This window comes from Heterodontus francisci, chromosome 24 (assembly GCF_036365525.1).
Source record: "Heterodontus francisci isolate sHetFra1 chromosome 24, sHetFra1.hap1, whole genome shotgun sequence".
NCBI classification, from domain to species: domain Eukaryota; kingdom Metazoa; phylum Chordata; class Chondrichthyes; order Heterodontiformes; family Heterodontidae; genus Heterodontus; species Heterodontus francisci.
The window spans coordinates 44,173,950-44,200,856 of NC_090394.1; the positions used below are offsets into that span (position 1 = coordinate 44,173,950).

The 26,907-nt window shown below is 50.2% G+C and overlaps 1 protein-coding gene across 1 annotated transcript in view; it reads left to right on the forward strand.

Annotated features, from left to right (window-relative positions):
- Positions 1 to 26,907, forward strand: part of baiap3 (BAI1 associated protein 3) — a 155,302-nt gene that overhangs the window by 39,563 nt on the left and 88,832 nt on the right. The window contains exons 13-17 of the mRNA XM_068056087.1: positions 442 to 545; positions 5,944 to 6,061; positions 8,408 to 8,532; positions 9,892 to 9,982; positions 11,115 to 11,171. Of these exons, the coding sequence (XP_067912188.1) occupies positions 442 to 545; positions 5,944 to 6,061; positions 8,408 to 8,532; positions 9,892 to 9,982; positions 11,115 to 11,171 (495 nt within the window). The remainder of the gene's footprint in view (positions 1 to 441; positions 546 to 5,943; positions 6,062 to 8,407; positions 8,533 to 9,891; positions 9,983 to 11,114; positions 11,172 to 26,907) is intronic.

A 26,907-nucleotide genomic window follows, 5' to 3' on the forward strand; every position in this document is an offset into this window, starting at 1 on the left:
TTGATATATGTGACATTTATAAATTAAGACAGCATAATTGAGAGTTCCACCATGTATCACACAGATCAGGGTGGTCCCAGTTTTCCTCCATCATTAGATGTTGAGTTAGTTGGTATCTGTTGGTAAAGTGCTGATTATAGTGACTGGTTTCTGCATTTCTGCCTATAGAGCCAGGGACCCTGCTCCTTACTGCAGCTGGAAAGGGTGTGAGGTGATGAGGGGATTGAACTTGACTGAGACTCCCCCGCTGCAGGAGCCTCCTGCCACTCACTGGCTGAGGGGTACCTGGGTGAGGGACCAGAGGGATGCTGGCATCTGTGAACTACAGTGAGACTCAGCTCCCTCAAAGTGGCACCAACATCAAAGCAGGGGAAACCCTCACAACAACAGCAACCCTGTGACAGCGCAATGACTAATTCTGTCACCTCTCCTTCACCATAGGAAGACCAAACCAGCTGGTCCGGCAAACTCAGCAAACAAGCTGTGACCATTCTTTCCCAGCATGCCATGCAAATTGACCTTTCACCTCAACAGAAGGCGGTTGTGTGAGTATAACACTTATTGTCCTCTTCCATGTCAGTATCTACAAGCTTCAATGAATTAAAGCCTGATGTTCTTCTCAGTAACAATTTTGCTTTAGTTTATCGTGCTCATCCATGTGAGTGGTGTTAGTGCCGGGGAGACATCGATCCCAGAGAGAGCTACGTCGAACACTCCCAGGGCAGTACAGGCAGGTTCAACATGGGTCAGATAACTCTCCCTCTACACTGTTCCATTAAACACTCCTAGGACAGTTACAGCACTGGGTTGGCTGCTGCTTAATTGGGACCACTACCTGCTGGGTGCACAACAAGTCTCAGCTGACTGCTTATTATGGACTGTGGGTTGGAGGCTGGAAGCTATGTGACTGCCGCAAGAGGAAGACTGAGACTTTAAGGAGGGTTTCTCCATCTATCCCTGTCCACAAAAGAGGAACACAGGATGCCAAAAGAACTGACAGCTCTTGTGAGTTTGGCTTTTTGAAGCCCTTTCATTGATTGTTGTGGGGAGGGGGAAAGAAGAGACCTGAAGGGTGGGGCTGTTTTGTTTGAACAGGGAGCTCCTGTGTCTAACAGCATTGAATAGGAGCTCCCTCCCCACCCCAATGACCTAGCCTGGGATAGCTGGAGCTGCCCAGGTGAAGAGACTTTCTCTTTTCTGTTTTCCCTCAGCACCAGAAGCAAAGTGTGCCTGGGCAGATTACAGCTGTCCCAGGTGAAGACATTGACCACCCCCCCTTCTCCACCCCCACCCCATCACCAACAGGAAGACCAGCGAAAGGACTGCCTTGAAAATAAGATCTGCAAAGAGACTGATTCCTCCTGGCCTTCCTCTCCTTCAGCCTCTCTCCCCTGTGACAACTCCCCAGCAAAGTATTTGTGGGACTATTTGTTACTATTATTTTTTTCTTCTCCTTTCTCTCAAACTCTGTTTTATTCAACGGTGTGCATGACTCTCTTCTACCCCATGGTTTCACAGTCCTCTCAGGTGGGGCCTTCCTATGCTGCAGCAGTTGCTGCAGCTGTTCCTGTATCCCGTTACCATTTGAAGTCTTGATGTCAAAGCCTGGGGTGAAGAGTTACACCCACCCAGCCATGACTATTGAGACATGCGTTAAGGCAATGACCAAGATTCTCGGCCCCTCGGCCATTGTCGCAGCCTCAAAGATGCACTGGAAAGGCGGTGTTTTTCCTGAAGACCGAGCGAGCGGTGGCCCTGGCCCTGAGTAAGGGGCTCGCTGTTGGTGGGACTTTCCTGCCAGTGGACACTCTGGAGGCCACTGCACAGCATGTGATTCTATCAAACGTCCCGCCCTTTCTTCCCGATGAGCTCCTCGTCTTCCACCTGTACCATTTGGGGAAGGTGAGGTCAGGGCTCACCACAGTCCCGCTCGGTCTTCAGGAGAACAGCCTCCAACATGTCTACCCAGGGTGGCGCTGCTGCACCGCCTCCCACTCCAACAGACACCAGTCAGGCGGGGAGGGGAGTGCCCATCCAAGTGGAGGGAAGACGTGGAGAAAGAATAAACACTGAGAGGTGCGTCCTCTGGACACCGAAGCACAACCCAAGCCTGGGCTCAGCCCAAGGCCCGTTCCTGGGGAACCCACTTGCCCAAGGGCTGGGCTCAGGCCCAGGGCAACCAGGCAAAAGGAGGGTGCAGAGGCCTCTGATGAAATGGAGCTCTCTGAGCCTCTGCGCCCTAGTGGGAAAAAGAGAAGGCACCCCTCCACAGAGGTAACACAGGGCCCTGAGGTGCAGGGCCCGTCTGCTGGAGAGGAACTGTCTCCTTGTTCGGGTCCCCAGGTTCTCCCTGTCACAACCACCATCAAGGCTGTGAAGCCTGGGCAGGAGCTCCCTACCCCACAGGATGGAGGGGAGGGGAAGATCCCTGTAAATGTGACCTTTCCTGAAGGAGCAAGTGGAGCCCTGCTTTTGGTGAGGGAGCCTATAGACACTCCTGAAGAAGCCTCCCATTCTGCCACTGGGTCGGGCGCCCTAAGTGGAGGGAAGGGCGAGGCTCCAAAGGGTCGGCCCTCCCAGCCAATATCCACTCTCGACAATGATGTACCTGACCCAGTTATGGGTTAAAATGCTGCCCCGTGTGCTGGGCCTGTGGGCACTGGCGGGGTGGGAGATGGCTTCCTCTCTCCACCTCCGGTCCTGGTTCCGGCTGGATTTCCGGAGTCGGGAACTACCATCTCCCCTGGGTCGCTCTTTGGCTTGGGGATGGAGCTGGAGGGGGGTCCTGAACAGTTGGCACCCATAGGCTCCAGTTCCACAGAAGAACCCAGTGAGGACTGCTCTGCCATCGATCCTGGGGATGAGATTGAGACGGAGGCAGAACCAGCTGGCGTGGCCGGGACGTCTGCCCCATAGTGTGTGGTGGGTGTGTCGGCCGCTGGTGGTGAACACCAGGAGGAGCATGGGGACTCGGTGTTGGGCTCGGAGGACGACCTTGAATCCAACGTCAGTGAGGCAGTGGACTCCCTCGTACCTCCCACTGAGTCTCCTCTCACCCTCACCACGGAACTCCAGGACTTATTCGCAGCATGCAGGGGTTGCCACAATAAAGTTCAGCTGGCCCTCGGCCGGTGGTCGAATCTGGCGCTAATCATCCAGTCCATCCATGCCGCCCTCAAGGAGGCGGGGTGGGGCCTGGACGTGAAACTGGTTGAGAGACATCGGTTTAAAGTGTTCCTCAATGGGTTGCTGGGGGAGTGGAAGGCGAGGTGCACTTCTGTTCCCCCCTTACAGTAAGGTGTCGGTGATGGGCTCAAAGCACTTTCAACATGAAGATAACCATAACCAGCCTCAACATCAACGGTAGCAGGGGGTCTCTCCGCAGATTTCACAGTCTCTCAGTCCTCAGGGAAGGGAGGTATGCGGTGAGTGTTCTGCAGGAACCCCACATCGTTCCAGGAGACGAAGCCACCTGGCTCCTGGCACAGGGTGGTCATCATCCTGCTGCCAAAGAGGGGTGATCTCTACCTGCTTAAGAACTGGCGTCTGGTCTCCCTCCTTAGCACAGATTATAAAATCTTTGCCTGGGCTCTGATAACTCGCCCGGGCTCCGTGCTGGCCCACATGATCCACCCTGACCAGTCCTACACGGTCGCGGGCTGGTCCATCCAGGACAAGATCCACCTGGTCCGGGGCCTGATCCATCTTTCCCAGAGGACTGGTCTGTCGGTCGCCTTTCTCTCCCTCAATCAGGAGAAGGCGTTCGACGGGGTGGATCACAAATATCTTTTTGGGACTCTGCATGAGTTCAGACTCGGGCCACATTTTGTGGCCCGGGTCTGACTTTTATACACCACCGCAGAGTGTCTGGTCAAGGTTAACGGCACCCCTTCACTTTGGGAGAGGAGTGTGTCAGGGATTCTCCATGTCCGGCTAATTATATACCATCTGCATGGAGCCATTCCTGTGTCTGCTTCGCAGGAGGTTGACGGGTTTGGCTCTGCGCGGGCCGGGCATGCGAGTCATCCTCTTGGCTTACACCGATGACATGCTCCTCAGGGTCACATATCCCGTTGACTTGCAGAGGATGTGTGAGTGTCAGCAAACCTTCTGCCACGTCCTCCCAAGGATCAACTGGGAGAAATGTGCCGGACTCCTGGTGGGTCAGTGGCCGGTGGACCTCCTGTCGGAGCACCACACACCCTCATCTATCTGGGAGCCCACCTTAGCCCCACTGAGGAAGCCTGGCCGGCAAACTGGCAGGAGTTGGAGGCAAAAGTCACCACTTGGCTGGGGTGCTGGACAGGACTGATCCGAGTGCTTTCCTACAGGGGCCGAGCGCTGGTCGTAAACCTCGATAGCCTCGATGCTGTGGTACCAGTTGGTCACTTTGGCCCCACCCCCTGCACTTGCCACCAAGGTCCAGAAGAAGCTCATCGATTTCTTCTGGCGCAAGAGGAAACACTTGTTTCTGCTGCGCTACTGAGTCTCCCGATTGAGGAGGGCGGCCAGTCACTGGTGTGAGTCCGCACCCAGGCTGCGACTCTCCGTCTTTGGACCCTGCAGAGATTGAGCATCTTCCCAGATGGTGTGTGCTGGCGACGTATTTTTGCCAACAGGGGCACTGCCTCCAAGACGACACGCAGCTCCCGACGGAGAATATTAGCCACGCCTCTCTGAGGGAGTTGCCTGTCTTTTACTGGGATTTATTCAGAGTCTGGACCACGCTCACCTTCAGTCAGGGTGCACCCCCGGCAGAGGAGAATGCCTTGGCTGTCCGGGCGGCCGGCTCCGGGGGCAGACCGATGGGCAGAGGAGTAGCTGAAGCCCCTGGGACGCACCTCACTGCGGGTGACGAAGGGGCTTGGGAGTGCAGAGCACTCCAGGCCGAACTGACCTCCACTCGGACGGAATCGCTCATCGAACTCAGGCCCTGAAACTTTCCTCGGGAGCCGATCTCGTACAACCTGAGCCACCTCTCAGAAATGCTCTCTATGCCATTCCACACAGCCTGGAGGGGTTTCCTGTACGGGCTGCTTCTGCACGCTCTCCACTTCCTCGCCCTTGTCAGCCACCTGGACACGCCATGGCGGATTGCGTTGCCATCCGGTGGCGAGGGGAACCCAGGTGGAGGTCTCTCTATGCGGGAGTCCTCCCCCTTTATATCGGGGACCTGGGTGGAGGGTGCTGCACAGGGCAATCCCATGCAATAGACTTTTAAGAAGGTTCATGGACTCCCAGGCCGCCTGTAATTTCTGTGGCCTGGACGAGTCCATGTTCCATGTATATATGGGATGTGTGAGTATTTAAAGAGGCTGCTCCTCAAGTTTTGGCTGCACTTCAGTCCCACGCTCCTGATCTTTGGGCACCCGGTGCGGAGGGGGGTGGGCCAGGAGGAGGATCTCCTCGTTGGTCTGCTCCTGGGCCTGGCCAAGGTGGCAATTCACAGGTCCAGGCTGCAGGCCATCGGGGTGTCCGTCCCACCCTGATTGCCTGCCCCTCTTTCAAGGATATGTTCACGCCCGGGTGTCCCTGGAGAAGGAGCATGTGGTGTCCGCCAGTTCGCCAGAGGCCTTCCGCAATCGGTGGGCACCACAGGGGCTGGAGTGCATCATCGATGCGGACAATGCTGTTTTAATTTGAGTTTTTGTTTTATTTATCTGTTTTTAACAAAGTTATTTTAAAATATAAAGGGGGCCTGGGGTATAAAGGCCACCTTATAAAACTAAAGGGTTAGATACAGAGTAAAGCGAAAAAAACCGGGTTAGATAGTAAAGCTCTCTCTACAGTGTCCCATCAAACACTCCCAGGGCAGGTACAGCAGGGATTAGATACAGAGTAAAGTTCCCTCTACTGTCCATCAAATACTCGATATAACTGATGTGATCCAAAGGAAACAAACTGGAGCTGACTCACTAAAGTGTTTTTTCCTCCTTCCTGCAGTGAGTGGCAGGCTTATAGCAAGCACCACCAGGTCCTCTCCATGGACTACAGTTTCCTTCTCCAAGTGCTTGAGGACCTAGACCAGATGTTGGAACTGACTGTACTTAGCAAAGAACAGGTAAGACGCTCTGGTCTCGGAGCATTGCATATGGCAGCTATTGCCCCACTTCCTGCATTGCAACAGTACAAAAAGTACTTCATTGGCTGCAAAGTGCTTTGAGACGTCCAGTGGCCATGAAAGGCACTATATAAATGCAAATCTTACTTTTTCTTCAGTTTAGTGCCTGTGGAAATGGTAACTCTTTGTACAATCTCCAGGTGCTGGGCATTCTTCAGTACTTCACACAAGTTACCAGGCTGTGTGACTGAAATAAAGCACAAGCTTCAAAAGCTTTACTCTGCTAAAATAAAAGCAAAATACTGCAGGTGCCGGAAATCTGAAATAAAACCTGTTCTGATGAAAGGTCACTGAACTGAAATGTTAACTTTGCTTCTCTCTCCACAGATGCTGCCAGACCTGCTGAATATTTCCAACACTTTTTAGTTTTATTACTCTACTAAAGTTTGTTTTTGATTTTTATTTAAGACAGTCTTCGATCTGCATGCGTGCATGTGTATGTGTGCACACATCTATGTGCGTGTGTGTGGGTCATGTGAATGTGAGCGCACACGCACACATGTACATATCTCTCTCACACACAAAGACCCATTTTACATAAGGCTGACATTACTGAGTACATGCCAATAGCATCTTCTGATTACGTTCAAATTCCAAACTCTTTTTCGCAGTGAAACGGTCAAATTTTATCACTTCATAACGGTATTTCAGTTTACGTGTTTTCAAAGTCTGTTTAGTTGATGTTTGGTGGTGTTGGTTAGAGGAGGAATTTTCGAAAGTTAGGAACAGGAGTGGGCCATTTAGCCCCACAAGCCTGCCTCATATCCCTTAATACTGTTACTTAATAAAAATTTATCAATCTCAGATTTAAAATTAACAATTGATGCAGCATCAATTGTTGTTTGCGGAAGAGAGTTCCAAACTTCTTCCCTTTATGTGTAGAAGTGTTTCCTAACTTTCCCAACTCCTGAAAGCTCTGGCTCTAGTTTTTAGACTCTGTCCCCTAGTTCTGGACACCTCAACCAGTGGAAATCATTTCTCTCTATTGACTCTGTCTGTTCCCCTTAATATCTTCAAAACTTCGATCATCACCTGTTAACCATCTAAATTCCAAGGAATACCAAGGACCTAGTTTGCGTAATCTCTTATCATAATTTAACCCTTGGTGTCCAGATATTATTCTAGCAAATCTAAAAGAGAATCTAACCATCTCTCCTTGACATTCAACGGCATTACCATCGCTGAATCCCCCACTATCAACATCCTAGAGGCTACCATTGACCGAAAACTGAACTGGAGTAGCCATATAAATACCGTGGCTACAAGAGCAGGTCAGAGGCTAGGAATCCTGAGGTGGGTAAGTCACCTCCTGACTCCCCAAAGCCTGTCCACAATCTACAAGGCACAAGTCAGGAGTGTGATGGAATACTCTCCACTTGCCTGGATGGGTGCAGCTCCAACAACACTCAAGAAGCTCGACACCATCCAGGACAAAGCGGCCCGCTTGATTGGCACCCCATCTACAAGCATTCACTCCCACCACCACCGACGCACAGTGGCAGCAGTGTGTACCATCTACAAGATGCACTGCAGCAACGCACCAAGGCTCCTACGACAGCACCTTCCAAACCCGCGACCTCTACCAACTAGAAGGACAAGGGCAGCAAATACATGGGAACACCACTACCTGCAAGTTCCCCTCCAAGTCACACACCATCCTGACTTGGAACTATATCGCCGTTCCTTCACTGTCGCTGGGTCAAAATCCTGGAACTCCCTTCCTAACAGCACTGTGGGTGTACCTACCCCACATGGACTGCAGCGGTTCAAGAAGGCAGCTCACCACCACCTTCTCAAGGGCAATTAGGGATGGGCAATAAATGCTGGCCTGGCCAGCGACGCCCACATCCTGTGAATGAATAAAAAAAAAAAAAATCTACACTACACTCCCTCCAAATATCCAACATCAGATGTGTGACCCAGAGCTGCTCACATTACTCAAGGTGTGGTCTAACCAGAGTCTGTTGGCCCAGGACACCAGGGGCACTCACTGCTTCACAGGGGTTTGCATTGCCCTGTAACCAAGGGCATAAGGTAGAACCTCGCAGTCCAGACTGGACTGTGGAGGGCAGATTGTAGAGGCTTCCCACTCTAGCCCAACAACTCCCATCCTCGCCCGAAGTCACACCCTTTCACTTTCACTCCACTTAAACAAGGCTGTAGGATCTGCAGGTGGTTTATTACACCATCCTCTGAGGGCAGACTGCTCCTTGCAGGTCAACATCTTCCATCTCCATTTTGATTGTTATTGTAGTGTTTAATTCCTTTAATTTTGGTTTGTTGCAGGAAGTGTCCCTGGGCGACAGTTTTATACTTTTCATTGACTACAGCTGGAGGCTGCTGCAGAGGATGAGGCAGATCTTTCCCTTCAATGATCCAATGGCACTGAAGCGGCTGGAACTGATGCTGAGGTAATGCCAACCGAGCTGTGCCGAACCAAGCCTGGCCAGACCAAATTGGGTCAAGTCAGACCAGACTGAGCCGGACCAGATCGAGCCAAGCCAGACCACACCAAGCTGGGCCAGACTAATCAGAGCTAGAGTGAGCCAGGGCAGTCCAAACCAAGCCAGACCAGACCAAGCCAAGCCAGGCAAGATCAGACCGAGCTGGACCAGACTAAACTGAGCCAGATTGAGCTGGGCCAGGCCAGACCAGATAGAACCAGGCCAGGCTGAGATGAGCGGACCTCTCAGTTCTGGGCATGAATGCAAGTGCTAGTGTTTGTACATGTGCGTCACAAAGGAACAAAAATTAAATCCCCCGATCACCCCAAAGGTGCTGACTCCCAGTGAAGTCCAGCTCCATTACATCAGACCCCCAGTACACAAACTTAAACAGTGAGCATGGACAGATTATTCAACTCTGGAGGCTTCACAAGAGAACCACATCCTATCACCATCTTACACCCACATGTTTCATCATCTATCTCTTCACTGGATAGGGATCAGGAGGAAGAGCTGTGACCAATTGTTTTTTTTAACCTCCCAAACTCGGGCACTGCGGCCAATTATGTTACCACTATCACCAACCCATTGACAACCAGCTCAGCTAACACAGACTAGCCATCGACCCTGAGCCCTTCCTGGTTTGTGTGGTCAGCTCCTCACTCGAGAAAGTTGTAAACTGTTGATGAAGCAGCTGCAAGTGCCGTAATGCAGGAAATACTGTTTAGCCAAGAATAGCTTTTGAACTAATGATTCTTTTTCTCTCTCTGTTTGTCTTTCTCTGTCTGTCAACTCTTCCTGTCTCTCTCAATCTTTCTCTGTATGTGTTTCTATCTCTGTCTGTCTATCTGTCTGTCTCTATGTGTCACTTTGTCTCTCTTTCTGTCTCTCTCTCCCTTTCTTAATCTTTTTACCCCTCCCTCTCCCACTTTCTCCCATTCCTCCTACTTTCTTTCTCTCTATCTGTCCTATCTCTCCAAATCTCTGTCTCCCTCTACCTCCTGCTTGCTGCCCCTTTTCCTTGACACTCCACTTTCTTTTCCTTTTCTCTTCCTCCCCCATTTTCCCTTCTCTTCCTCACTCTTCTGCCGCTCCCACCCCATCTCTCTCCCTGTCTGGCTGTTTCTCCTTGATCCTCTTTTTCTATCTCTTGCCCCGATTTCTGTCGCTCCTGGGTTCTCTGTCTCTCCTTCTCACTCTCTTCCTCGATCTGTCTCCCTGTCCCTTTTTGTGTCCCTTCTCATGTGCATTCTGGTTTCTCTCTCCTAATTTAATTCCTCCACCCCCACCTCTCTCTCTCCTGCTTTTTCTGTCTGTATTTTTTAGGTGTTTGTTGAAGATCTATTCCATGGAGGCCTTTAAAGTAGTCTGTCCTTTACACAACCAGCTCTACGTGGAGATTGCTGCGATGGTGAAGGTACAGTGTGAGCTTCATCGTCAATCGTCAGAAACCATGCCAGCACCTGATGATAAATGGCACCAACGGCCTCAGAGGGAGGGTCTCACGAACAACCTTTTTATTCATGTTAATGAGGGGGACAGCAATTCCATCTGAGATAGTGTATCATAACTTCCAAAGGGCTTTTGAGAAAGTGTGACAGGAGAGACTTCTTTACAAACTAAGCTTGATTATCCTGGGTGAGACTAGGTGGTATGAATTAGGAACTGTTTGAACAGAAGGAAGCAGCAGATCATTATCAAGGGAGAAGGATCTCAGTGGAGGGATGGCAAGGAGTCTGAGCTGTTCCTGGTTTACATAAACAACCTACAATCGCAGTCGCAAGATTACTTAAATTCACGAATAAACCAGCTCAGAATTAGCTCAGAGAAGACAGTCAAGATCTTATCAAAACAAATTGACAGGATTTGCACTTGGGCCGATTAGAGGCAAATGAAATTTAATATGAACAAATGCAAGGTACTACATATTGGAAGAAAAATAGGAGGCACATGGGTTCCATGGGGAAAAGAGAAGTTACCCCAGGGGGAGGGCGGTGTGGAAATGATAGAGTTCTCAGCCGTTAGTTAACTAGTCACTCACCATCTCTAGTATGAAGCAGAAAGCAACAAAGTGTGTCACAGAATTTGTGCACGCATTCCAACTTTCATCTGTTGATTTAATTGGGCAGACCTGTATGGGCAGAGGCATGCAGAGTCCCAATGTTCCTCAGATTACTGAATTCAGCAATTCCGCTCTAGCTCATTGAGCGTTGGACCTCAGACAGTGAAGTACTGGTGAAAAGAGAAAGTATGTAATACATTGGGTTCAGCTGAACCCAAAAACTCCCAGTCAGATACATCGAGTGGCACTGCATCGAGTGACACTGTGGCAAAATGCACAGCGCGAGTGGCACTGTGTCGAGTGACATTGCATTGCGTTGAGTGACAGTGTCAAGTAGCACCACATCAAGTGACATTGTGTCACATGACATTGCATTAAGTGACACTATGTTGAGTGACACTGATTTGTGACACTGCGTCGAGTGGCACTGCGTTTTGACACTGCACCAAGTGGTATTGATTTGATTTGTACTGTGTTAAATTTACAGAAATCTGCATCGGAATGGTACAAGAAAATGTGTGACTACTTCAAACCAAAAATCGAGGTATGTGTGGCGGACTAAATGAAGCAATCTGTGCAGATTGCAGAAGAACTTGACTTTGCCATATTAGGTATTTATGCAGTGGGCACTCAATGTCCTTACTGTCTGCCTCATTCCCTCATGAACTCATGATCAGCTGTGTGGCACAAATTGCTCCACTCAGTGTGAAAGCAAACAATGTTCAGAAGTTACCAAGTTCAGCCAATGACTGCACTGAGTCATCTGAACTGAGCTGAAACGTTGAAGGAGCAGCAGTGTGTCTCTGAGTTAACAAATGGAAAATGAGCTTAAGCACCTACTCCCAAGACTGGGTTTGGGAGGTTGTTGATGGTAAATTGGGTTTGGGGCTTGTTGGTGGTGAGTTGGGTTTTGGGGCTTGTTGATGGTGAGTTGGGTTTGGGGGTGTTGTTGATGGTGAGTTGGGTTTTGGGGCTTGTTGATGGTGAGTTGGGTTTTGGGGGGGTTTTGATGGTGAGTTGGGTTTTGGGGGTGTTGTTGATGCTGAGTTGGTTTTTGGGGGGTTGTCGATGGTAAGTTGGTTTTTGGGGGGTTGTTGATGGTGTGTTGGGTTTTTGGGGGTTGTTGATGGTGAGTTGGGCTTTGGGGGTTTGTTGATGGTGAGTTGGGTTTTGGGGGGTTGTTGATGGTGAGTTGGGTTTTGGGGATGTTGATGGTGAATTGAGTTTTGGGGGGTTGTTGATGGTGAGTTGGGTTTTGGGGGTTTGTTGATGGTGAGTTGGGTTTTGGGGGGTTGGTGAATTGGGTTTTTGGGGGGTTGTTGATGGTGAGTTGGGTTTGGGGGATGTTGATGGTGAATTGAGTTTTGGGGGGTTGTTGATGGTGAGTTGGGTTTTGGGGGGCTGTTGATGGTGAGTTGGGTTTTGGGGGGTTGTTGGTGAGTTGGGGTTTGGGGGGATGTTGATGGTGAGTTGGGTTTTGGGGGGATGTTGATGGTGAGTTGGGTTTTGGGGGGATGTTGATGGTGAGTTGGGTTTTGGGGGGATATTTATGGTGAGGTTGGTTTTGGGGGGTTGTTGATGGTGAGTTGGGCTTTGGGGGGATGTTTATGGTGAGTTAGGTTTTGGGGGGATGTTGATGGTGAGGTTGGTTTTGGGGGGCTGTTGATGGTGAGTTGGGTTTTGGGGGGTTGTTGATGGTGAGTTGGGTTTTTGGGCGGTTGATGGTGAATTGGGTTTGGGGGATGTTGATGGTGAGTTGGGTCTGAGAGGTTGGTGATGGTGAGTTGCGTTTGGGGGGTTGTTGATGGTGGGTTGGGTTTTTGGGGTTTGTTGATGGTGAGTTGGTTTTGGGGCACTTGTTGATGGCCAATTGGGTTGGAGGGGTTTTTTGATGGTGAGTTGGGCTTGGTGGGGTTGTAGATGGTGAGTTGGGATTGGGAGGCGTTCGTTGATGGTGAGTTGGGTTTGGTGGGTTATTGATGGTGAGTTGGATTTTGGGGGGGGTTGTTGATGGTGAATGGGGTTTTGGGGGAGGGTCGATGATGGTGAGTTCGGTTTGGTGGGTTGTTGATGGTGATTTGGGTTTTGGGGGGTTGATGGTGAGTTGGGTTTTGGTGGGTTATTGATGGTGAGTTCGGTTTGGGGCACTTGTTGATGGCCAATTGGGTTTGGAGGGGTTTTTTGATGGTGAGTTGGGTTTGGTGGGGTTGTAGATGGTGAGTTGGGTTTTGGGGGGTTGTTGATGGTGAGTTGGTTTTTGGGGTGATGTTGATGGTGAGTTGGGTTTTGGGGGGATGTTGATGGTGAGTTGTGTTTTGGGGGGATGTTGATGGTGAGTTGGGTTTTGGGGGGATGTTGATGGTGAGTTGGGTTTTGGGGGGTTGTTGATGGTGAGTTGGATTTTGGGGGGTTGTTGATGGTGAGGTTGGTTTTAGGGGGTTGTTGATGGTGAATTGGGTTTGGGGGATGTTTATGGTGAGTTGGGTTTTGGGGGGATGTTGATGGTGAGTTGGGCTTTGGGGGGTTGTTGATGGTGAGTTGGGTTTTGGGGGGATGTTGATGGTGAGTTGGGTTTTGTGGGGATGTTGATGGTGAGTTTGGTTATGGGGGGATGTTGATGGTGAGTTGGGTTTTGGGGGGTTGATGGTAAGTTGGGTTTTGGGGGGATGTTGATGGTGAGTTGGGTTTTGGGGGGTTGTTGATGGTGAGTTGGCTTTTGGGGGGTTGTTGATGGTGAGGTTGGTTTTAGGGAGTTGTTGATGGTGAGTTGGGTTTTGGGGGGATGTTGATGGTGAGGTTGGTTTTGGGGGGTTGTTGATGGTGAGTTGGGTTTTTGGGGGGTTGTTGATGGTGGGTTGGGTTTTGGGGGGTTGTTGATGGTGAGTTGGGTTTGGGGGATATTTATGGTGAGTTGGGTCTGAGGGGTTGATGATGGTGTGTTGGGTTTGGGGGGTTGTTGATGGTGGGTTGGGTTTTTGGGGGTTGTTGATGGTGAGTTGGTTTTGGGGCACTTGATGGTCAATTGGGTTTGGAGGGTTTTTTTGATGGTGAGTTGGGCTTGATGGGGTTGTAGATGGTGAGTTGGGATTGGGGTGCGTTCGTTGATGGTGAGTTGGGTTTGGTGGGTTGCTGATGGTGAGTTGTATTTTGGGGGGTTCTGGATGGTGAATTGGGTTTTGGGGGGTGGTTGGTGGTGAATTGGGTTTGGGGGTGTTGTTGATGGTGAATTGGGTTTGGGTGGTTGATGATGGTGAATTGGGTTTTGGGGGACCATTAATGGATGTTTGGGTTTGGGGTGGTCATTGATGCTGGGTTGGGTTTTGGTGGTTCGTTGATGGTGATTTGGGTTTCGGGGTTGTTGATGGTGGGTTGGGTTTTGGGAGCTTTTTGATGGTGAATTGGGTTTGTGATGTTGTTGATGGTGAATTGGGTTTGCGGGGTCCTTGATGTTGGGTTGAGTTTTGGGGTCGTTGATGTTGGGTTGAGCTTGGTGGGGTTGTTGATGGTGAGTTTGGTTGTGGGGGGTTGTTGAAGGGGAGTTGGGCTTTGGAGGGTTGTTGATGGTGAGTAGGGTTTTGGGGGTTGTTGATGGGAAGTTGGAATTGGTGGGGGGCGGTCATTGATGGTGAGTTGGGTTTGGTGGGGTTGTTGATGGTGAGTTGGGTTTTGGGGGGTTGTTGATGGTGAGTTTGGTTTTGGGGGATTGTTGATGGTGAATTGGGTTTTGGGCGGTTGTTGATGGTGAATTGGGTTTTGGGGGGTTGTTGATGGTGAGTTTGGTTTTGGGGGGTTGTTGATGGTGAATTGGGTTTTGGGGGGTTGTTGATGGTGAATTGGGTTTTGGGGGGTTGTTGATGGTGAGTTTGGTTTTGGGGGGTTGTTGATGTTGAGTTGGGTTTGGGGGTTTGTTGATGGTGAGTTGGGTTTTGGGGGGTTGTTGATGGTGAGTTGGGTTTTGGGGATGTTGATGGTGAATTGAGTTTTGGGGGGTTGTTGATGGTGAGTTGGGTTTTGGGGGTTTGTTGATGGTGAGTTGGGTTTTGGGGGGTTGGTGAATTGGGTTTTTGGGGGGTTGTTGATGGTGAGTTGGGTTTGGGGGATGTTGATGGTGAATTGAGTTTTGGGGGGTTGTTGATGGTGAGTTGGGTTTTGGGGGGCTGTTGATGGTGAGTTGGGTTTTGGGGGGTTGTTGGTGAGTTGGGGTTTGGGGGGATGTTGATGGTGAGTTGGGTTTTGGGGGGATGTTGATGGTGAGTTGGGTTTTGGGGGGATATTTATGGTGAGGTTGGTTATGGGGGGTTGTTGATGGTGAGTTGGGCTTTGGGGGGATGTTTATGGTGAGTTAGGTTTTGGGGGGATGTTGATGGTGAGGTTGGTTTTGGGGGGCTGTTGATGGTGAGTTGGGTTTTGGGGGGCTGTTGATGGTGAGTTGGGTTTTGGGGGGTTGTTGATGGTGAGTTGGGTTTTTGGGCGGTTGTTGATGGTGAATTGGGTTTGGGGGATGTTGATGGTGAGTTGGGTCTGAGAGGTTGGTGATGGTGAGTTGCGTTTGGGAGGTTGTTGATGGTGGGTTGGGTTTTTGGGGTTTGTTGATGGTGAGTTGGTTTTGGGGCACTTGTTGATGGCCAATTGGGTTGGAGGGGTTTTTTGATGGTGAGTTGGGCTTGGTGGGGTTGTAGATGGTGAGTTGGGATTGGGAGGCGTTCGTTGATGGTGAGTTGGGTTTGGTGGGTTATTGATGGTGAGTTGGATTTTGGGGGGGTTGTTGATGGTGAATGGGGTTTTGGGGGGGGTCGATGATGGTGAGTTCGGTTTGGTGGGTTGTTGATGGTGATTTGGGTTTTGGGGGGTTGATGGTGAGTTGGGTTTTGGTGGGTTATTGATGGTGAGTTGGGTTTTGGAGGATTGTTGATGGTGAGTTCGGTTTGGGGCACTTGTTGATGGCCAATTGGGTTTGGAGGGGTTTTTTGATGGTGAGTTGGGTTTGGTGGGGTTGTAGATGGTGAGTTGGGTTTTGGGGGGTTGTTGATGGTGAGTTGGTTTTTGGGGTGATGTTGATGGTGAGTTGGGTTTTGGGGGGATGTTGATGGTGAGTTGTGTTTTGGGGGGATGTTGATGGTGAGTTGTGTTTTGGGGGGATGTTGATGGTGAGTTGGGTTTTGGGGGGATGTTGATGGTGAGTTGGGTTTTGTGGGGATGTTGATGGTGAGTTTGGTTATGGGGGATGTTGATGGTGAGTTGGGTTTTGGGGGGTTGATGATAAGTTGGGTTTTGGGGGGATGTTGATGGTGAGTTGGGTTTTGGGGGGTTATTGATGGTAAGTTGGGTTTTGGGGGGATGTTGATGGTGAGTTGGGTTTTGGGGGGTTGTTGATGGTGAGTTGGATTTTGGGGGGTTGTTGATGGTGAGGTTGGTTTTAGGGGGTTGTTGATGGTGAATTGGGTTTGGGGGATGTTTATGGTGAGTTGGGTTTTGGGGGGATGTTGATGGTGAGTTGGGCTTTGGGGGGTTGTTGATGGTGAGTTGGGTTTTGGGGGGATGTTGATGGTGAGTTGGGTTTTGTGGGGATGTTGATGGTGAGTTTGGTTATGGGGGGATGTTGATGGTGAGTTGGGTTTTGGGGGGTTGATGGTAAGTTGGGTTTTGGGGGGATGTTGATGGTGAGTTGGGTTTTGGGGGGTTGTTGATGGTGAGTTGGCTTTTGGGGGGTTGTTGATGGTGAGGTTGGTTTTAGGGAGTTGTTGATGGTGAGTTGGGTTTTGGGGGGATGTTGATGGTGAGGTTGGTTTTGGGGGGTTGTTGATGGTGAGTTGGGTTTTTGGGGGGTTGTTGATGGTGGGTTGGGTTTTGGGGGGTTGTTGATGGTGAGTTGGGTTTGGGGGATATTTATGGTGAGTTGGGTCTGAGGGGTTGATGATGGTGTGTTGGGTTTGGGGGGTTGTTGATGGTGGGTTGGGTTTTTGGGGGTTGTTGATGGTGAGTTGGTTTTGGGGCACTTGATGGTCAATTGGGTTTGGAGGGTTTTTTTGATGGTGAGTTGGGCTTGATGGGGTTGTAGATGGTGAGTTGGGATTGGGGTGCGTTCGTTGATGGTGAGTTGGGTTTGGTGGGTTGCTGATGGTGAGTTGTATTTTGGGGGGTTCTGGATGGTGAATTGGGTTTTGGGGGGTGGTTGGTGGTGAATTGGGTTTGGGGGTGTTGTTGATGGTGAATTGGGTTTGGGTGGTTGATGATGGTGAATTGGGTTTTGGGGGACCATTAATGGATGTTTGGGTTTGGGGTGGTCATTGATGCTGGGTTGGGTTTTGGTGGTTCGTTGATGGTGATTTGGGTTTCGGGGTTGTTGATGGTGGGTTGGGTTTTGGGAGCTTTTTGATGGTGAATTGGGTTTGTGATGTTGTTGATGGTGAATTGGGTTTGCGGGGTCCTTGATGTTGGGTTGAGTTTTGGGGTCGTTGATGTTGGGTTGAGCTTGGTGGGGTTGTTGATGGTGAGTTTGGTTGTGGGGGGTTGTTGAAGGGGAGTTGGGCTTTGGAGGGTTGTTGATGGTGAGTAGGGTTTTGGGGGTTGTTGATGGGAAGTTGGAATTGGTGGGGGGCGGTCATTGATGGTGAGTTGGGTTTGGTGGGGTTGTTGATGGTGAGTTGGGTTTTGGGGGGTTGTTGATGGTGAGTTTGGTTTTGGGGGATTGTTGATGGTGAATTGGGTTTTGGGCGGTTGTTGATGGTGAATTGGGTTTTGGGGGGTTGTTGATGGTGAGTTGGGTTTTGGGGGGTTGTTGATGGTGAGTTTGGTTTTGGGGGGTTGTTGATGGTGAGTTTGGTTTTGGGGGGTTGTTGATGGTGAGTTTGGTTTTGGGGGGTTGTTGATGGTGAATTGGGTTTTGGGGGGTTGTTGATGGTGAATTGGGTTTTGGGGGGTTGTTGATGGTGAGTTTGGTTTTGGGGGGTTGTTGATGTTGAGTTGGGTTTGGGGGTTTGTTGATGGTGAGTTGGGTTTTGGGGGGTTGTTGATGGTGAGTTGGGTTTTGGGGATGTTGATGGTGAATTGAGTTTTGGGGGGTTGTTGATGGTGAGTTGGGTTTTGGGGGTTTGTTGATGGTGAGTTGGGTTTTGGGGGGTTGGTGAATTGGGTTTTTGGGGGGTTGTTGATGGTGAGTTGGGTTTGGGGGATGTTGATGGTGAATTGAGTTTTGGGGGATTGTTGATGGTGAGTTGGGTTTTGGGGGGCTGTTGATGGTGAGTTGGGTTTTGGGGGGTTGTTGGTGAGTTGGGGTTTGGGGGGATGTTGATGGTGAGTTGGGTTTTGGGGGGATGTTGATGGTGAGTTGGGTTTTGGGGGGATATTTATGGTGAGGTTGGTTATGGGGGGTTGTTGATGGTGAGTTGGGCTTTGGGGGGATGTTTATGGTGAGTTAGGTTTTGGGGGGATGTTGATGGTGAGGTTGGTTTTGGGGGGCTGTTGATGGTGAGTTGGGTTTTGGGGGTTGTTGATGGGAAGTTGGAATTGGTGGGGGGCGGTCATTGATGGTGAGTTGGGTTTGGTGGGGTTGTTGATGGTGAGTTGGGTTTTGGGGGGTTGTTGATGGTGAGTTTGGTTTTGGGGGGTTGTTGATGGTGAGTTTGGTTTTGGGGGATTGTTGATGGTGAATTGGGTTTTGGGGGGTTGTTGATGGTGAATTGGGTTTTGGGGGGTTGTTGATGGTGAGTTTGGTTTTGGGGGGTTGTTGATGTTGAGTTGGGTTTGGGGGGTTGTTGATGGTGCGTTGGGTTTTCGGAGCTTTTTATGGTGAATTGGGTTTGTGATGTTGATAGTGAATTGGGTTTGCGGGGTCCTTGATGTTGGGTTGAGTTTTGGGGGTCGTTGATGTTGGGTTGGGCTTGGTGGGGTTGTTGATGGTGAGTTGGGGTTTGGGGGGTTGTTGATGGTGAGTTTGGTTTTGGGGGGTTGTTGATGGTGAGTTTGGTTGTGGGGGGTTGTTGAAGGGGAGTTGGGTTTTGGGGGGTTGTTGATGGTGAGTAGGGTTTTGGGGATTGATAGTAAGTTGGGATTGGGGGGGGGTGTCGTTGATGGTGAGTTCAGTTTGGTGCGGTTGTTGATGGTAAGTTGGTTTTGGGGCAGTTGTTGATGGCCAATTGGGATTGGGGGGGTTCGTTGATGGTGAGTTGGGTTTGGTGGGGTTGTTGATGGTGAGTTGGGTTTGGTGGGGTTGTTGATGGTGAGTTGGGTTTTGGGGGGTTGTTGATGGTGAGTTTGGTTTTGGGGGGTTGTTGATGATGAATTGGGTTTTGGGGGGTTGTTCATGGTGAATTGGGTTTTGGGGGGTTGTTGATGGTGAGTTGGGTTTGGGGGGTTGTTGATGGTGAGTTCGGTTTGGTGGGGTTGTTGATGGTAAGTTGGTTTTGGGGCAGTTGTTGATGGCCAATTGGGATTGGGGGGGGTTCGTTGATGGTGAGTTCAGTTTGGTGCGGTTGTTGATGGTAAGTTGGTTTTGGGGCAGTTGTTGATGGCCAATTGGGATTGGGGGGGTTCGTTGATGGTGAGTTGGGTTTGGTGGGGTTGTTGATGGTGAGTTTGGTTTTGGGGGGTTGTTGATGGTGAGTTTGGTTTTGGGGGGTTGTTGATGGTGAATTGGGTTTTGGGGGGTTGTTGATGGTGAATTGGGTTTTGGGGGGTTGTTGATGGTGAGTTTGGTTTTGGGGGGTTGTTGATGTTGAGTTGGGTTTGGGGGTTTGTTGATGGTGAGTTGGGTTTTGGGGGGTTGTTGATGGTGAGTTGGGTTTTGGGGATGTTGATGGTGAATTGAGTTTTGGGGGGTTGTTGATGGTGAGTTGGGTTTTGGGGGTTTGTTGATGGTGAGTTGGGTTTTGGGGGGTTGTTGATGGTGGGTTGGGTTTTGGGGGGTTGTTGATGGTGAGTTGGGTTTGGGGGATATTTATGGTGAGTTGGGTCTGAGGGGTTGATGATGGTGTGTTGGGTTTGGGGGGTTGTTGATGGTGGGTTGGGTTTTTGGGGGTTGTTGATGGTGAGTTGGTTTTGGGGCACTTGATGGTCAATTGGGTTTGGAGGGTTTTTTTGATGGTGAGTTGGGCTTGATGGGGTTGTAGATGGTGAGTTGGGATTGGGGTGCGTTCGTTGATGGTGAGTTGGGTTTGGTGGGTTGCTGATGGTGAGTTGTATTTTGGGGGGTTCTGGATGGTGAATTGGGTTTTGGGGGGTGGTTGGTGGTGAATTGGGTTTGGGGGTGTTGTTGATGGTGAATTGGGTTTGGGTGGTTGATGATGGTGAATTGGGTTTTGGGGGACCATTAATGGATGTTTGGGTTTGGGGTGGTCATTGATGCTGGGTTGGGTTTTGGTGGTTCGTTGATGGTGATTTGGGTTTCGGGGTTGTTGATGGTGGGTTGGGTTTTGGGAGCTTTTTGATGGTGAATTGGGTTTGTGATGTTGTTGATGGTGAATTGGGTTTGCGGGGTCCTTGATGTTGGGTTGAGTTTTGGGGTCGTTGATGTTGGGTTGAGCTTGGTGGGGTTGTTGATGGTGAGTTTGGTTGTGGGGGGTTGTTGAAGGGGAGTTGGGCTTTGGAGGGTTGTTGATGGTGAGTAGGGTTTTGGGGGTTGTTGATGGGAAGTTGGAATTGGTGGGGGGCGGTCATTGATGGTGAGTTGGGTTTGGTGGGGTTGTTGATGGTGAGTTGGGTTTTGGGGGGTTGTTGATGGTGAGTTTGGTTTTGGGGGATTGTTGATGGTGAATTGGGTTTTGGGCGGTTGTTGATGGTGAATTGGGTTTTGGGGGGTTGTTGATGGTGAGTTTGGTTTTGGGGGGTTGTTGATGGTGAGTTTGGTTTTGGGGGGTTGTTGATGGTGAGTTTGGTTTTGGGGGGTTGTTGATGGTGAATTGGGTTTTGGGGGGTTGTTGATGGTGAATTGGGTTTTGGGGGGTTGTTGATGGTGAGTTTGGTTTTGGGGGGTTGTTGATGTTGAGTTGGGTTTGGGGGTTTGTTGATGGTGAGTTGGGTTTTGGGGGGTTGTTGATGGTGAGTTGGGTTTTGGGGATGTTGATGGTGAATTGGGTTTTGGGGGGTTGTTGATGGTGAGTTGGGTTTTGGGGGTTTGTTGATGGTGAGTTGGGTTTTGGGGGGTTGGTGAATTGGGTTTTTGGGGGGTTGTTGATGGTGAGTTGGGTTTGGGGGATGTTGATGGTGAATTGAGTTTTGGGGGGTTGTTGATGGTGAGTTGGGTTTTGGGGGGCTGTTGATGGTGAGTTGGGTTTTGGGGGGTTGTTGGTGAGTTGGGGTTTGGGGGGATGTTGATGGTGAGTTGGGTTTTGGGGGGATGTTGATGGTGAGTTGGGTTTTGGGGGGATATTTATGGTGAGGTTGGTTATGGGGGGTTGTTGATGGTGAGTTGGGCTTTGGGGGGATGTTTATGGTGAGTTAGGTTTTGGGGGGATGTTGATGGTGAGGTTGGTTTTGGGGGGCTGTTGATGGTGAGTTGGGTTTTGGGGGGTTGATGGTAAGTTGGGTTTTGGGGGGATGTTGATGGTGAGTTGGGTTTTGGGGGGTTGTTGATGGTGAGTTGGCTTTTGGGGGGTTGTTGATGGTGAGGTTGGTTTTAGGGAGTTGTTGATGGTGAGTTGGGTTTTGGGGGGATGTTGATGGTGAGGTTGGTTTTGGGGGGTTGTTGATGGTGAGTTGGGTTTTTGGGGGGTTGTTGATGGTGGGTTGGGTTTTGGGGGGTTGTTGATGGTGAGTTGGGTTTGGGGGATATTTATGGTGAGTTGGGTCTGAGGGGTTGATGATGGTGTGTTGGGTTTGGGGGGTTGTTGATGGTGGGTTGGGTTTTTGGGGGTTGTTGATGGTGAGTTGGTTTTGGGGCACTTGATGGTCAATTGGGTTTGGAGGGTTTTTTTGATGGTGAGTTGGGCTTGATGGGGTTGTAGATGGTGAGTTGGGATTGGGGTGCGTTCGTTGATGGTGAGTTGGGTTTGGTGGGTTGCTGATGGTGAGTTGTATTTTGGGGGGTTCTGGATGGTGAATTGGGTTTTGGGGGGTGGTTGGTGGTGAATTGGGTTTGGGGGTGTTGTTGATGGTGAATTGGGTTTGGGTGGTTGATGATGGTGAATTGGGTTTTGGGGGACCATTAATGGATGTTTGGGTTTGGGGTGGTCATTGATGCTGGGTTGGGTTTTGGTGGTTCGTTGATGGTGATTTGGGTTTCGGGGTTGTTGATGGTGGGTTGGGTTTTGGGAGCTTTTTGATGGTGAATTGGGTTTGTGATGTTGTTGATGGTGAATTGGGTTTGCGGGGTCCTTGATGTTGGGTTGAGTTTTGGGGTCGTTGATGTTGGGTTGAGCTTGGTGGGGTTGTTGATGGTGAGTTTGGTTGTGGGGGGTTGTTGAAGGGGAGTTGGGCTTTGGAGGGTTGTTGATGGTGAGTAGGGTTTTGGGGGTTGTTGATGGGAAGTTGGAATTGGTGGGGGGCGGTCATTGATGGTGAGTTGGGTTTGGTGGGGTTGTTGATGGTGAGTTGGGTTTTGGGGGGTTGTTGATGGTGAGTTTGGTTTTGGGGGATTGTTGATGGTGAATTGGGTTTTGGGCGGTTGTTGATGGTGAATTGGGTTTTGGGGGGTTGTTGATGGTGAGTTGGGTTTTGGGGGGTTGTTGATGGTGAGTTTGGTTTTGGGGGGTTGTTGATGATGAATTGGGTTTTGGGGGGTTGTTCATGGTGAATTGGGTTTTGGGGGGTTGTTGATGGTGAGTTGGGTTTGGGGGGTTGTTGATGGTGAGTTCGGTTTGGTGGGGTTGTTGATGGTAAGTTGGTTTTGGGGCAGTTGTTGATGGCCAATTGGGATTGGGGGGGGTTCGTTGATGGTGAGTTCAGTTTGGTGCGGTTGTTGATGGTAAGTTGGTTTTGGGGCAGTTGTTGATGGCCAATTGGGATTGGGGGGGTTCGTTGATGGTGAGTTGGGTTTGGTGGGGTTGTTGATGGTGAGTTTGGTTTTGGGGGGTTGTTGATGGTGAGTTTGGTTTTGGGGGGTTGTTGATGGTGAATTGGGTTTTGGGGGGTTGTTGATGGTGAATTGGGTTTTGGGGGGTTGTTGATGGTGAGTTTGGTTTTGGGGGGTTGTTGATGTTGAGTTGGGTTTGGGGGTTTGTTGATGGTGAGTTGGGTTTTGGGGGGTTGTTGATGGTGAGTTGGGTTTTGGGGATGTTGATGGTGAATTGAGTTTTGGGGGGTTGTTGATGGTGAGTTGGGTTTTGGGGGTTTGTTGATGGTGAGTTGGGTTTTGGGGGGTTGTTGATGGTGGGTTGGGTTTTGGGGGGTTGTTGATGGTGAGTTGGGTTTGGGGGATATTTATGGTGAGTTGGGTCTGAGGGGTTGATGATGGTGTGTTGGGTTTGGGGGGTTGTTGATGGTGGGTTGGGTTTTTGGGGGTTGTTGATGGTGAGTTGGTTTTGGGGCACTTGATGGTCAATTGGGTTTGGAGGGTTTTTTTGATGGTGAGTTGGGCTTGATGGGGTTGTAGATGGTGAGTTGGGATTGGGGTGCGTTCGTTGATGGTGAGTTGGGTTTGGTGGGTTGCTGATGGTGAGTTGTATTTTGGGGGGTTCTGGATGGTGAATTGGGTTTTGGGGGGTGGTTGGTGGTGAATTGGGTTTGGGGGTGTTGTTGATGGTGAATTGGGTTTGGGTGGTTGATGATGGTGAATTGGGTTTTGGGGGACCATTAATGGATGTTTGGGTTTGGGGTGGTCATTGATGCTGGGTTGGGTTTTGGTGGTTCGTTGATGGTGATTTGGGTTTCGGGGTTGTTGATGGTGGGTTGGGTTTTGGGAGCTTTTTGATGGTGAATTGGGTTTGTGATGTTGTTGATGGTGAATTGGGTTTGCGGGGTCCTTGATGTTGGGTTGAGTTTTGGGGTCGTTGATGTTGGGTTGAGCTTGGTGGGGTTGTTGATGGTGAGTTTGGTTGTGGGGGGTTGTTGAAGGGGAGTTGGGCTTTGGAGGGTTGTTGATGGTGAGTAGGGTTTTGGGGGTTGTTGATGGGAAGTTGGAATTGGTGGGGGGCGGTCATTGATGGTGAGTTGGGTTTGGTGGGGTTGTTGATGGTGAGTTGGGTTTTGGGGGGTTGTTGATGGTGAGTTTGGTTTTGGGGGATTGTTGATGGTGAATTGGGTTTTGGGCGGTTGTTGATGGTGAATTGGGTTTTGGGGGGTTGTTGATGGTGAGTTTGGTTTTGGGGGGTTGTTGATGGTGAGTTTGGTTTTGGGGGGTTGTTGATGGTGAGTTTGGTTTTGGGGGGTTGTTGATGGTGAATTGGGTTTTGGGGGGTTGTTGATGGTGAATTGGGTTTTGGGGGGTTGTTGATGGTGAGTTTGGTTTTGGGGGGTTGTTGATGTTGAGTTGGGTTTGGGGGTTTGTTGATGGTGAGTTGGGTTTTGGGGGGTTGTTGATGGTGAGTTGGGTTTTGGGGATGTTGATGGTGAATTGAGTTTTGGGGGGTTGTTGATGGTGAGTTGGGTTTTGGGGGTTTGTTGATGGTGAGTTGGGTTTTGGGGGGTTGGTGAATTGGGTTTTTGGGGGGTTGTTGATGGTGAGTTGGGTTTGGGGGATGTTGATGGTGAATTGAGTTTTGGGGGGTTGTTGATGGTGAGTTGGGTTTTGGGGGGCTGTTGATGGTGAGTTGGGTTTTGGGGGGTTGTTGGTGAGTTGGGGTTTGGGGGGATGTTGATGGTGAGTTGGGTTTTGGGGGGATGTTGATGGTGAGTTGGGTTTTGGGGGATATTTATGGTGAGGTTGGTTATGGGGGGTTGTTGATGGTGAGTTGGGCTTTGGGGGGATGTTTATGGTGAGTTAGGTTTTGGGGGGATGTTGATGGTGAGGTTGGTTTTGGGGGGCTGTTGATGGTGAGTTGGGTTTTGGGGGGTTGATGGTAAGTTGGGTTTTGGGGGGATGTTGATGGTGAGTTGGGTTTTGGGGGGTTGTTGATGGTGAGTTGGCTTTTGGGGGGTTGTTGATGGTGAGGTTGGTTTTAGGGAGTTGTTGATGGTGAGTTGGGTTTTGGGGGGATGTTGATGGTGAGGTTGGTTTTGGGGGGTTGTTGATGGTGAGTTGGGTTTTTGGGGGGTTGTTGATGGTGGGTTGGGTTTTGGGGGGTTGTTGATGGTGAGTTGGGTTTGGGGGATATTTATGGTGAGTTGGGTCTGAGGGGTTGATGATGGTGTGTTGGGTTTGGGGGGTTGTTGATGGTGGGTTGGGTTTTTGGGGGTTGTTGATGGTGAGTTGGTTTTGGGGCACTTGATGGTCAATTGGGTTTGGAGGGTTTTTTTGATGGTGAGTTGGGCTTGATGGGGTTGTAGATGGTGAGTTGGGATTGGGGTGCGTTCGTTGATGGTGAGTTGGGTTTGGTGGGTTGCTGATGGTGAGTTGTATTTTGGGGGGTTCTGGATGGTGAATTGGGTTTTGGGGGGTGGTTGGTGGTGAATTGGGTTTGGGGGTGTTGTTGATGGTGAATTGGGTTTGGGTGGTTGATGATGGTGAATTGGGTTTTGGGGGACCATTAATGGATGTTTGGGTTTGGGGTGGTCATTGATGCTGGGTTGGGTTTTGGTGGTTCGTTGATGGTGATTTGGGTTTCGGGGTTGTTGATGGTGGGTTGGGTTTTGGGAGCTTTTTGATGGTGAATTGGGTTTGTGATGTTGTTGATGGTGAATTGGGTTTGCGGGGTCCTTGATGTTGGGTTGAGTTTTGGGGTCGTTGATGTTGGGTTGAGCTTGGTGGGGTTGTTGATGGTGAGTTTGGTTGTGGGGGGTTGTTGAAGGGGAGTTGGGCTTTGGAGGGTTGTTGATGGTGAGTAGGGTTTTGGGGGTTGTTGATGGGAAGTTGGAATTGGTGGGGGGCGGTCATTGATGGTGAGTTGGGTTTGGTGGGGTTGTTGATGGTGAGTTGGGTTTTGGGGGGTTGTTGATGGTGAGTTTGGTTTTGGGGGATTGTTGATGGTGAATTGGGTTTTGGGCGGTTGTTGATGGTGAATTGGGTTTTGGGGGGTTGTTGATGGTGAGTTGGGTTTTGGGGGGTTGTTGATGGTGAGTTTGGTTTTGGGGGGTTGTTGATGGTGAGTTTGGTTTTGGGGGGTTGTTGATGGTGAATTGGGTTTTGGGGGGTTGTTGATGGTGAATTGGGTTTTGGGGGGTTGTTGATGGTGAATTGGGTTTTGGGGGGTTGTTGATGGTGAGTTTGGTTTTGGGGGGTTGTTGATGTTGAGTTGGGTTTGGGGGTTTGTTGATGGTGAGTTGGGTTTTGGGGGGTTGTTGATGGTGAGTTGGGTTTTGGGGATGTTGATGGTGAATTGAGTTTTGGGGGGTTGTTGATGGTGAGTTGGGTTTTGGGGGTTTGTTGATGGTGAGTTGGGTTTTGGGGGGTTGGTGAATTGGGTTTTTGGGGGGTTGTTGATGGTGAGTTGGGTTTGGGGGATGTTGATGGTGAATTGAGTTTTGGGGGGTTGTTGATGGTGAGTTGGGTTTTGGGGGGCTGTTGATGGTGAGTTGGGTTTTGGGGGGTTGTTGGTGAGTTGGGGTTTGGGGGGATGTTGATGGTGAGTTGGGTTTTGGGGGGATGTTGATGGTGAGTTGGGTTTTGGGGGGATATTTATGGTGAGGTTGGTTATGGGGGGTTGTTGATGGTGAGTTGGGCTTTGGGGGGATGTTTATGGTGAGTTAGGCTTTGGGGGGATGTTGATGGTGAGGTTGGTTTTGGGGGGCTGTTGATGGTGAGTTGGGTTTTGGGGGTTGTTGATGGGAAGTTGGAATTGGTGGGGGGCGGTCATTGATGGTGAGTTGGGTTTGGTGGGGTTGTTGATGGTGAGTTGGGTTTTGGGGGGTTGTTGATGGTGAGTTGGGTTTTGGGGGGTTGTTGATGGTGAGTTTGGTTTTGGGGGGTTGTTGATGGTGAGTTTGGTTTTGGGGGATTGTTGATGGTGAATTGGGTTTTGGGGGGTTGTTGATGGTGAATTGGGTTTTGGGGGGTTGTTGATGGTGAGTTTGGTTTTGGGGGGTTGTTGATGTTGAGTTGGGTTTGGGGGGTTGTTGATGGTGCGTTGGGTTTTCGGAGCTTTTTATGGTGAATTGGGTTTGTGATGTTGATAGTGAATTGGGTTTGCGGGGTCCTTGATGTTGGGTTGAGTTTTGGGGGTCGTTGATGTTGGGTTGGGCTTGGTGGGGTTGTTGATGGTGAGTTGGGGTTTGGGGGGTTGTTGATGGTGAGTTTGGTTTTGGGGGGTTGT